This window comes from Megalops cyprinoides, chromosome 9 (assembly GCF_013368585.1).
Source record: "Megalops cyprinoides isolate fMegCyp1 chromosome 9, fMegCyp1.pri, whole genome shotgun sequence".
In the NCBI taxonomy this organism is placed as follows: domain Eukaryota; kingdom Metazoa; phylum Chordata; class Actinopteri; order Elopiformes; family Megalopidae; genus Megalops; species Megalops cyprinoides.
The window spans coordinates 3,482,892-3,495,399 of NC_050591.1; the positions used below are offsets into that span (position 1 = coordinate 3,482,892).

Consider the following 12,508-nt stretch of genomic DNA (forward strand, 5'->3'; position numbering starts at 1 on the left):
CATGGGCCACAGGCACACCTGTGTGTTTCTGTGATGCTTTCCTTCAGACAGCACAGAGCTACTCAGACTCCAGTGCCAGTCTTAGGCTAGGATCACCGTAGCTGAGTTGGATTGCGTTGTGATCCGTTCAAAACGGCAACCTCAAACAACTCCTTAAAAGCCTTTAGTTCGTGTTAGCTGTACCACCTCTGGCCCTTTGCACCTTGGGGATTTCACCCACACACTTGTATTGAAATATCTACAAGCAAAATGAGTTTGCACCCTGGATCAAGAGAGTGTCATGAATGCACCTACGCGGAATGAACATGCCTCTACAACACAACAGAAAATCATGTTCCCCCAAAATCTGTTCTCACTGCATAAAAACCCTTTAATTGTACCACAAAGTTAAACACGACACAATTTATTTTGCATTGGCTGCCGTTTTTCCTTTTCTTTCTTTCTCCAGTATATCATGCTGAAATTAAAGACTGCCCCATGGTTCTTAACAGAGCATCGGTTGTGCCAGACCCCCACTGTCCCACCCCGATATATTAAAGTCAGCCCTGTAAGATTAGCGTTGGCAGGGGTTCAGCTGGCTTGCTCCCTGGTGAGAGGCTTTGCCGGGCCAGCGCTCTGGTTAACACAGGGGCGGCCCTCTCCCTTTCATCACTGTGGCCTCCCCAGCCTGCCTGTGATTGCCCCTAATTGTATTTATTAAAAGAAGATGACAGAGGAATAATAAGATGACAAAGGAGATGTCAAACAAGGAGAGGAAGAAGATGACAAAGAAGAATATAGTGTCAAAGAAGAAGAAGGAGGAGCTTGTGGGGAACTGGTTCTAATCCTCACTTGGGTGAGGGTTCGAAGCACCCCCCATCTTTGTTTTGAGTTTTGAGTGGGTGGACATGCTGACAGCATAGATCGTAGGCCATTTCTGGGGGTGCACATGATTGCAGGGGCGTGCGACACCCTCACTCTCACACATTTATCCTGCTCAGAGGGTGGTGACCGGAGTACGTGGGTGCTAGCCTCTCACACGCTCCCGCATCTTGCCAAATCCGCCATCCTGAGTGGCCCTCAGAAAGGCTGGCCTTCACTGTCACTGCAGGGACCGCTGTCAAGTGCAGCGAGTGGCATTTCCCTCAGAACAGCCTCTTTTTTTTTTCTTCTTCTTCTTGGTCTTCTGTTGTTCATTGTGTCTGGCGTGGTCTTTCTGGCAGATCTGGGTGTGGAACAATGGCAACATTGAAAGGCGTCTGGAGTGGGATGAAAGAGGAAGCTGGTAATAAGGAGCAGCAGAGACCCAGGACATGAGTGGAGCGATCTCTGTGCAGAATAAGGGCGATTGTGCCACAGGCGAAGAGCGCAGGGCGATCCGCAGGGCGTAAACAGAGCCCACTGCAGCAGGGTCCAAAAGGACCATTGTTTCATGTTGGATCTCAGAGTGGGCTGCTTTGGAAAGCCCTCAACATAGGTGTCGGTTTTAATAGGGCGAGGTCTTGCTTAGAAGAAAGGGGAAATTGACTATTTTTCCAGAGGAAGAAAACCATTTCTGGGTCAGGGCAGAGTTCGTGACCTGTGCTCAGCTGCTCTGTCACTAAGGGTACTGCTGCTGCCACTACTCCGATTTATAAATGGACAAACACTGACAGTCAGGGTGTATGCCTTCTTTGTGACACGAGGTTGCTGTTCTCACATTATAGTTTAAATATTCTGAGGCTTCACATTAGTGCTGCTCAGTGCTGAACTGCGGTGTGGGCGTTTAGTGTTAGGTCTGCACAGAAATGTCATTGTTTCTGGTGTTTGCATGAAGACGCTGACAACAAGCACATCTCTCAGGGCACTGCGGAACAGATGACAAGAGGCATGCTGAGGTTGTGGGCAAGCAACTATTGTACTGTAAAGGAAGGTAATACTCTCACATGCACACACATACCTGCATACACACACACACACACACACACACACACACGCTCATTTGCACGCAGATCCACACACACAGCTTACTCTCAGGGAGTGCATTTTGCATTTTTCAGGCTGTGGATCAGTTATGTCCAGAGCTAATTTTTCTCCGGGTCTCTGCAGAGGACATTTATTTCCTTAATTGGGTGAAACTGTAATAAGTGTCAGCTGTTCCCCTCGCTGGCCACCTCCTTTACCCCTTAATGCCATATCGTGACTAGCTGCAGCGCTGGATGACAGGGCTGTGATGGCGGAAGGAGCTTGTTTCTGAAGCATTGACAAAGGGCACAAACACTCACAGCACACAGCAGTGAGCCAGCATTCCTCTGGCTGACAGCTCTCATAGCTCGGCTGGCTAAATTACTGCCTTACAATGCTTCCTTTGGTCAGCATTTTCCTCTGTCTGGATACGATTGGACACTTGTTTTAAATTGAGGAATTTGAAGAAAATGGGACCGTAAACTTGATCCAACATGATCACCCCCCCCCCCCCCAAAACACACTCACGCACACACACTCTCTCTCTCTCTCTCACACTCTCCTTCTCACACACACTCTCTCTGTCTCACACACACACACAAACTTGCTCTCACTCACATTGACATGTGCGCACACACACACACACACACACACACACACACACACGCATGCGCATGCTCTCTCTCTCCCACATATATACACACAAACATACACTTTCACTCACACACAAACACATGCACTTTCTCTCTCTCTCTCTCTCTCTCTCTCTCTCTCACACACACTCACACACTTGGGGGAAAAAGCTGGTTTGAGTTGGACAAATCTTGCAGAGAGGCAACACTGCCCCCCTTCTGGTGCCCTCTTTGCTGGTATTTTAGCTGTAGTCTCCCCTAAACATGCGTCAGAAAGTGAGTGTGGCGCTGTGGCTGGGACCAAGATGAGCCTGGCGCTGACAGGAAAGAGGCCTCCCATTTCTGCTCCTTTCATTCTACTCCACTGGATGTTTTTCTGGACCATAATTTGATTACAGAGCAACAGTTGTAGTCGGCAAACTTTGTGCCCGGGGGAGCAAGCTGTCAGAGCGAGGCCAAGGCCAGCAGGCAGGCAGGGGAGGCCTCTCAGGCAGCACGCTCATCAATGTCCCTCCCTGTTTCCCGCCTCTCCCCACACCCCCACAGGTCCCCTGAAAACAGACGCCTTCATGGAGAAGCGACCCCTTCTCGCCGTGTGCAAGGGTAACGGGTCCTCGGGGTGAGTGGCATCCCTTCCTGTATGAGATGATGGGCGGGCACTTCTCCTCTTTTCCTCTTTGGGACCATATTTTCTTTCACAGGTGTTCCCCCAGCAGGCAGGTGGTTTAATGTGGTTGAAAAAGCCATTGTAAACTAGATTTAAAATAATTCACTGGGACACAGATGGCAGGGGGAGGGGACCAGTTGGCCAGTTTAACCCCTTCGCACCTAACTTATTTTATGCTATGTAGCGTGCATGTTACATTACATGGTTCGTTATGTTTTCATTAGCGTTATTAAGCTTCTCATAGTTTTCACTGCTGCATTTGCTATACTTTTTAACGTTAAATTGCTGGCTCCTCAAAGCTAACATTAGCTAGAATTTTTCCAATCTAGTATTATAATTGCACTGGTTTGACCATACGTGCTAAACGGCTAATCACACCAGTGTGACTGTACGCGCGAAAGGGTTAAGCACCAAAGCCCCAAAGTACCAAAATACCAAAAAACTATACTATAAAACTCTGGTTTAAAAACCAAAGCACCACTCATCTAGTTGTTAAGGCTTAAGGAATGCAAAGAAGGTAAGACTGTCTAGTGTCTATCACAGAATTACAACCTAGAGAGGAGTTTTGAATTCTCTGCAAGTCTTTGCAGTCAGAGTGCTCATCACTGGGAGACTGGCTCGCTGACATTCACACTCAGAAAAACACTGACATTTTTTGAAATCTAAAATTACATTCAGGCTCCAGAATACATCCCACATTGCACTGATACATCAAACATTGTGTCAAAGATGGCATACTAGTGTTACTGAGAGAGAGGGACCCCACCCCCCCCACGATGGGCATCACAGCCCCTCTGAGCATGGCTGCGCTTTGCGGTCTGCGGGAACGCAGCGCATCTACTCTGACGGTGTCAGACACAGCTTGGCGGTACATTCTCCCCCCGGCGTTCACGCTAATGTGGAAAACACGCCTGTGTTAGAAACCGTGGGCCCTGACCTTTGGCTGAATGGCAGCGGCCGCGCCATCCCCATCATAGCGCCTTCTAAATATCCAACTCAAAAAAAAAAAACAACCTCTTTTCCATTCAGCTAGTTCATAAACTTGCTAAGGTCCCCACACAGTTTTTTTCAACGTGTAATCATTCTGAAATAACAGCTTTTGTCAACCACCAAAAAGGACGGTGTTGTGACACAGATGGAGAGCAGACAGGCGTTTTTGGCTTGTGCCGGGCCCACTGGTTTAGAGGCAGGCCTGGGCAGCTTTAGGCTTAGATTACAAGATTTGCAAATTAAAGGAGAGCCAGGGAGGAAGCGGCACAGGCCAGCTCTTGTGTTTGCAGAATCCTGGGCCAGGCGCACTCAACATCATTTCATCAATGGAAAGGATTACGCCTTAAGTCCTAACAATGTATGGATGTAGTGATTTTCCTGACAACAAAGTACATATGTGTCCCTTCATGCTTTGCGTTGGAGCCAGCAGGGTTTGTAAATGAGTAAAGAATGCCAGGGCCAGGCCAGGCCAGGCAAGGGGAGGCTAGCCAATCGGCAGGCGGATCTGCACAGGGCTTGGGTTTCCATGTTGCTGTGGCTGCGTTAGCGTTTCCCTTTCCTTTTAATACAGCCTCACTAAATAGCGTGCTAATTAATGTGCCAATTAATGCTGGTATACAAATGTGGGATATTTAGAAACTGACTTTCTTGCTGCAACAAGACTCGTGGACAAAACCACGAGATGATGCTTAACCATTTGTGGGTTCTGACCAGTAAAAGCATGACATGGTAGGAACAGATTTTGCTGCAGGGGCCCCAGGAAAGAGTCTGGGAGCGACCCTGGTGCACTGGGGTGAACAGAGACCATGGCTGTGTCCCAATACAGCAGGCAGCTGCCTGCTGCCTGCACCCTTAGAAGTGATCTCCCTTGTAAGGTAGCATCCTAACGGAAAATGAACCTCAAAAGGCAACGAAATCGGGACACACTTTGAAGGCAGGATGACGTCATAGATCGTTCGCATCCCTGGAGAGAAAATTAGTTTAACGTTCGTGTAACTGAATAACAAGCCACTAGATCAGTTACTTTTTTTCAGTTTAATTAGATTACCATGTTAAGCATTTCAGTAACTGTAAAAGGCTTCACCTTTGTTTGATGGACAACCAAACTACCGCTACGTTAGGTAGATAGCTAGCTTGTTCTATTGGACAGTAATGTGATTACTAGCAAGCTAGCTAGCTAGTGCACAGAAAGCTCACCGAGGCTTAAAAACATTACTACATTATTCCAGTGTCTTCAATAATTACAGTGTATTTTTTTAGATATAACTGCAACAAATTATTGAGTTCACTGTATACAGACATTTATAATGAGCTCCTCTGCTACGACCGCATCTACCGCAGTGGTATTTTCAGCCGCCATTAATTTAATGGAGGTTGAAAAGCTTGAGGTAATCACAAAGACCTATGGGATACCCTAACTGGCGAAGGATACATCAGATGCTGCCTTCAAATTTAACTAAAATAATGCACCTTAGAAGGGCGCATTTTATGATGACTTCGGTTTGGGACATGCCTACAAAGGGCAAGTTTGCAAAATTGTGAAAATAGTAAAAATGCTGCCTTCTAAGGCAGCTGACTTTGTATTGGGACACAGCCCATGTTTATGAAAGGTCTCTGTGGGAGAGCGTCCATGGCAGGGACCCAGGCACCGTTTTGATGTTGACGGGATCATTTGTGGTCTGGGGTCCATGCTGGGGTGCCACCCCCATCCACAGCAATGCCAATACCTTCCCCCTGACCCCTAAAGTCCAGGCCTGGCCTGGTGCCCCCCACCATCCCATGTGGTGCTTCCCCAGAATCATGTACTATGTTAACTCACCCTCACTGTACTGGATGGCGTGTGTCTTTCACACTGGTACACAATATCACATCATGGCAGTGGCCTCACTGTGAAGGCACAGTGGCAATAATGTATCAGTAATTCCTGGTAAAAAAAAGATTGTAATATTCATGATCTTGATAAACGCTGCTGTTGTACAACTGTCCCTAATTGTCCTTATCCAGATAAAACCCTGCCGTCTCGTTAAGACGGGTCATTAATTACAGTAAAACAAAACCTCTCCAGCAAAACAGTTTAAGAGAGACTTATCCAAAGCCTGTTGTGACATTAAGCCTCCCTTTTCATTGTATTTCCAGCAGTGTCAGACATTAGATGTGAGGTATCCCTTCTAAAGTGTATTAAATGGAAATCCTCAATCCTCGCACAGTATTAAAGAGGAGCCAGATTATGGGGATTGAAAAGTGATGCTTTTTTAACAGCAGGAGTGCATGTTCCTTTTGGACGCTTCAGAACATGCGTAGGGTCTGCATTCACAGCCTGAACCCTTGGAAATGGTCCAGACCCCATTTCAATCTATGGAGGTGGTCGAAATCCATTGCTCTGCTGAAGGAGAAATACACAAACAGCTAACAATTTACAGCAAGGGAAAACAGGCTTTACAATAAAACATTTCATTACTGCATTTATGATTTATTCTTGAAAATTTAATTGATTGATAATAGTCTTTGTTGCAGTTATCAAGTACTGAATGAATTTGAAAAATGTTATTGGGCATTTCTTATGTAGGTATATAGATGATGACTTAAAAGTATAACGGAGAACCCCTTAGCTGCTTCCTAAGGTGATTACGTTAAAATAGACTTTTATATTTCTGTGTTTACAGTGAGACTACAGTCAGATTTATGCAATGCATTGCACACTCAATTTGCCCAGACTGAAAGCTGGCAAATAAAAACAACTGCAATGATGACAAAAAAATGCATAAAACATATGGCCTATTGGTTAGTGATAAATATTGCATGTTCACCATTCTGCTTTCAATTCATGAGTTTGGAGGGTGCAGTGAAGGACGAGGAGAGTGTGGCCTCTGGCTACATCTCTCGTGTTAGGCTGCGTAATTAAACGCTGTAAACAACTACAGAGATTATTAGAAAATGTCAAAAAGAGAAAAGATTCGAAATGTGTTTCCAGCACGCCCCACGGGGAAGTTATGGCAGCATCCGCTCTGTGTCTCTGGCAGCGTTGCAGACGCTGAGCTGCGGCTGAACTTTTACCCTCATGCCCACGGCCTGCCGGAATCAAAGAGCACCCTCAGGCCGCAGGGGCTCTGATGTGGCCAGCGTTTGTTGTGTGTTGAGGCTTGGGTTTTGGAGAGAGCTGGAGAAAGGAAGGGGGGGGGGGCTTGGAATATTGTGACAGGATATTTTTTCTCAAAAATGTCTGTTACCACCCACCTCACTTGTTGCCTACAAAAATAGAGTAATTGTTTTCATCTGTGTTTTTTGTCTTGCTTAGAAATAATGGTTATAAATCAATATGTCACAAGGTCTGGGGATTGATCGCGGGCCAAAAATTAGTTTCTCGATTTGTTTATCCTTTTACTTTAAACACGTTTTTACAACATTAAATGTTTAGAATTCTTGGCCAGAATCAACTTTTAAAATAAGCAAGGAGAATGGATTAATACCTCCTTGTGAATTGTTGATCGTATTCTGAGCATGTTTTTGTATGTAATTTGTAATTGCTCATCCCCCCCCCCCCCCCCCCCCCCACCTCCCCCGACAACGAGGTGATAAAAGGTGATTTCGAAGGGGTTTAATTGATCTTGTGTGCCAGAAATCTATCAAACATCCACTGACAGATCTTTTTAGTGCCTATTAATGCACCAGACTTAATTATTAAAATGTAATAACTCTTTCAGAACTTAAAATGAATCAGCTGAAATGGTTGTTTATTTTAGTTTAAAAATAAAAGCATGCAGGCTTTTCCACTGCGGTGGAAAACAGCACAGTCGCTATGAGGGTAGCTACCCAGGACCCGGTAAAGACACCGTGGCATGCATTTGGGCTCTCCGGCGAACAGGCCTGGGGTTTCTGGTAAGCCTGTATTCGTTTTCCCTTTTTCAGAGCACGTAATTGTCTCTTCATATTCAAAGTGCTTGTAAAATATTAGCTACCATCTGAACGTGATGACGTCCCCCTTGTAAATGAATTCATGCATTTGTAATTTTTTAAAAATTCGTTCTTGGACTCACTCTGCGTTTAGTAAACCACATGAAGCGTGGGTTTTTTTCTTTTTTTTTTTTTTTTGGTAGATGTCCGTTCTGTGCAACATGTGCAGCGCTTGCAGTTGTGAGAGTTAAAACAACAGATGTCCGAGAGCGTAAAACACCGCAGTGAAACAAAAATCATAATAACTCATGTAAACCAGTGTTTCTAAAATTAAGATTAAACTCTACTTGTAAAAATCCTAAATGCTCTGTTTATAGCAGGATGTTTCTGGTAACTATCTTTGATGATAACCTGAGTGGAATTTGCCTCGTTTTATTGGTTGTCTGTGCAAAAACCGATTTTGCAGGTGTGTTGTGGACTGTTCAGCAACAAGGTAACCAGTACCTCCCGTGCTCTGAAATGTTGAGAAACTCAAATATTCTGGGAGGTTTATGCAGAATTCAACAGGCCTGACCTCTGAAAGGTTATGGCTACTGCTTGAGCTCAAATCTGGGACCTGCTTTCACAGCAGATGACCTCGTTCGGCCTATTGCATTAAAGGCATAATTTTACATTTTATTATTTTTGCGATTTACTCTTTCTGCTGCTTAATCAAACAACTTATCTCCAGCAAATGGCCCACTGTGATACCCCGCCAAAGGTCAGTTTGATTCATTTGTAATTGATACATTAACAAAAACTCAATCGTTGCAATTATTATGTCGGCTCAGAGGATTGGCGCTTGGTTGCACCTTAACATGCACAGGTCTGACATTCAGACGCGATTCATAATAATAACTGTAATTTACCCAAGCTTTCAACTTGCTCTTCACTTTTTCAGTTGGAGCAAATTGTATTGCTACTGAGCCAGTTTTGCTTCCATTAAGACAGAACCATTTATTCATTCCTAAAAAAGCAAAGAAAAAACACCCAAATGTGAGTCATGAATTCTGTAATGGAGGGCATCGTTTCCCCAGTCATCTGATTGGAAATGCCTATTTTGTATTGTATTTGCTCTAAAAAGCTTTAAATGAGATGATCTGATGACACTGCTGAAACCCTTGAATTATAAGCACTGTCGCAGTGTATGAAAATGGCTGCGTTTAATGTATCCCATAAATGCTTGTCTGTGTACTGTTTGGATTTTCTGTCTGGCAATGCCCTGCTTGTGTTATGATGGGTGTCACTGCTCCCAAACACTGCCTGGATATACATTTAGCCTCTGCCACCTTTTTATCTGCTCTCCAGGGCCTGGTTTTGGGAGAGATGTTTGAGCTGGTAGCTGCTGGCATGTACTGTCTAAGAGTGTGCTGTTTACATGGCTCACTTTTTTCCCATTCCAACAGGGGCTCCTGTGCCAAAATCAGTATGGAGTCTGCCAGCACCAAATCACCCACCCTTCCAATCCAATACTGAATTGATGAAGGTCCCCTCTCTTTACCCCAATCCAGCACCCAGGCATCAAACACCCACCCTCCCCCTCTCTTACCCCCAATCCTCTATCCAGTCACCAAAATCCCCCTTTCTTTCCCTGAGTCCACCACCCAATCACCAAAATCCCCATCTCCTTCCCCAATCCAGTAACCAATCATCAAAATCCCCCCTCTCCTCCCCCCAGTCCGGTTCTCAGTAAGTAAACCCCATCTCTTCTCCCCTTCTCCAGCACACAGTCTCTGTCCGGCAAGGCGTCTGGCTGATAAGCCTTGTTTAAATCCAGCAGGGAAAGTGTTGGACATTTAATGAAAGAGTAGTGGCATGGGGACTCGGGTGGAGTCAGGGTGGGATTTTCCTTTTGCACTTCTTCCCTGTGACAGCTGGCGTCACTGTGGAGCTGGAGGGGCCGTCCGGTCAAAGTCCTGTGTGCTCCAACATTAACACTGTTTGGTGTCATCCATGGTTCTAAAACACAGTCCTCCGAGTCACAGCTCTGAGCAGCAGCTGTGTCACCATGTTTAACAACCGTGGCTCCCCCAGAAGAGGGTCGGAGAGCAGGGGGAGTAAAAGGCCTTCTGGCCTGGGGGGGGAAGCAGAGGCTGCCTCTCCTATCAGCACCTCCCTGCTCAGGGGCCGCTCATTGGAGAAATTATAACAAATTAAAAACAATGCGGCTCTCCATTCCTGGGACTGAAAACTATCAGGCAGCACGTGTTTGAGAGTGGCACAGCTTGTTTCAGTTAGCCCCTAGAGTGTTTCCATGGTCCTGACACTTTGTGGACAGTTTAAGTTTAAGTTGTAAGTCTTGGCTGCGCTGTGATTCACTGATATGCACATATTTTGAAAAACTGTAATTTTCTCAACCGTTTGCCCACAATATTTCATCCGCTGTTTGCATCTGTCAGAATCTTGAATGGAGGAACCAGATCTTTTCCACCATAAAAAGGAAAGGAACAATTTAGATGATTGTTAATGCAGACGTGCATTACAGGCTTACTGATACTAAAAGAGGAAAGCGGAGGCACTGGGCTCTTCAGTCATGTGAGGGAGCGATCTGTGGAGCCACGGGTCTGTTGCTGTTGTTACTCAGTGATGGTTTAAAGAGTACTCTTTTGCACTGTTGTCTCCTCAGGCCTTAACTCCCAGAGAAAAAACTGAAAATCTTCAGGATAAACGGCTCTTTTTCTCCAAACAAAAATGTACGAATCCCAAATCCTCCTCAATGCGTTTTTAATGAGCTTTCGCAGCTGGTACGTAATGTGCTCAGGAAAGGAGAAGTAGCTGCCGTGAATTGCAAGGGCGAGGGTTTCTGTGTGATGGGATTGTCTGCGCTCCTTCTCAGACGCCAACAGACTCATTTCCTCTGTGCACCAATTTATTTCCCTTGCTACAGCAGCTGATCAATAAGAGCTCAACTGCTGTAGGATCAGGGGGGCGGTTTGAAATCCTGACCCATTTCAGACAAGATTAGGAAGGAGTGACCGGTCAGAATCTTCTTTTGGCCTGCAAGACAGTGAGCAATGGGGTATGTGTTTACAGATGGTTACAGAGTGCAGAAGAGCAGCTCTGTTCTCCCAACACAGATGGAGAGAGTTACACTTTTAAAGCATTTCCCATCTCTTCCCCCTCTACACTGTCACTCCATACTGCAGGTCATAACAGATCCAGACCATGTTCATATCTGACCATGAACATCATATAATATTTCTCTGGCAAAGACATGCTTTGTGTATGAATAATGTGTGAGCATGTGTGTGTGTCCACTTGTGTGTGTGTGTCTGCATGTGAGTGTGTGTGCATGTGTGTAATTGATCATATGTGGCTCCTGCTTCTGATCAGTGTGTCTCTCTCTCTCTCCCTTGTTGGACCAGCCCTCCATATTGCTGTGTGGATCTGTATTCACTGCGCTCAGGAGAGATGGTCAAATCCATCCAGTTCAAAACTCCCATCTATGACCTGCATTGCAACCAATGGTACAGTACAGTGCACTACAAAACTCTACACTGCAGTACACTGATCTACAGAAAGTATAGCGGAGCACTGTAGAGTATATGAAAGCACAGTGGAGCATAGTATAGTATAGTATGGTGAAGTTCTGTGGGGTGCATTAGAGTACAGTAGAGTTGAGAACAGTAAATTTCAGTGGAATATCTTAGACCACAGTGCAGTAAAGTTCAGTGGAGAACACTGAGCTGATGGACAGTGTAGTAAAGCTAGATAATAGAAAGTATAGTAATACTTTGCAATAACTACTTTTAGCATAGTGATGCACTTATTTGAAAGTCGCTCTGAGTAAGAGTGTCTGCTAAATGAAGTAATGTAATGTAAAGTGATGAGTTGAGTACATTAGAATATAGCACAGTAGCAGAGTAGACATGAAGATATCCATAAGTGCTTCATTGGTGAATCACAAGCCTTTCCACAGTCCACAGTGCTCTTCGCCATAACATTGTGAGGTTGTTTTTCCAGTGTGAACATGTGTGTCTCTCCACAAGGATGAGCAGACATATTAGCAGTCCTTAATGCATTAAATGTGTCATGTCATGACTGATTATATTTTCTCTCTCCATCTGCAGGATTCTTGTCATTGCTCTGCAAGAAAAGATTGCTGCATTCGACAGCTGCACATTTGCGAAAAAATTCTTTGTCACAAGTGAGTGTGTGTAACAGATTTTGGGGATTTATGTGCGGATTTCATACTTAATCAAACTCCGGCGGCCTGTTTGTTTTCTTTTGTTCTTTGATCAATAGCACCGTAAGGCAGGAAACAGACCCAGAATTAATTGCCCTTGTACACAGCCCTAATTAAACCCACCAGGACTGCTGTAACCTCAATCTTTGGAGTAACCAAAACAGAGTGCACCCCCCCCCC

General features: G+C 45.1%; 1 protein-coding gene across 3 annotated transcripts in view; it reads left to right on the forward strand.

Annotated features, from left to right (window-relative positions):
* bcas3 (BCAS3 microtubule associated cell migration factor) overlaps positions 1–12,508 on the forward strand; it is a 201,106-nt gene that overhangs the window by 16,152 nt on the left and 172,446 nt on the right. For all 3 annotated transcript variants that reach the window (XM_036536602.1, XM_036536603.1, XM_036536604.1), the window contains exons 7-9: positions 3,102–3,174; positions 11,508–11,609; positions 12,213–12,289. In XM_036536602.1, the coding sequence (XP_036392495.1) occupies positions 3,102–3,174; positions 11,508–11,609; positions 12,213–12,289 (252 nt within the window). The remainder of the gene's footprint in view (positions 1–3,101; positions 3,175–11,507; positions 11,610–12,212; positions 12,290–12,508) is intronic.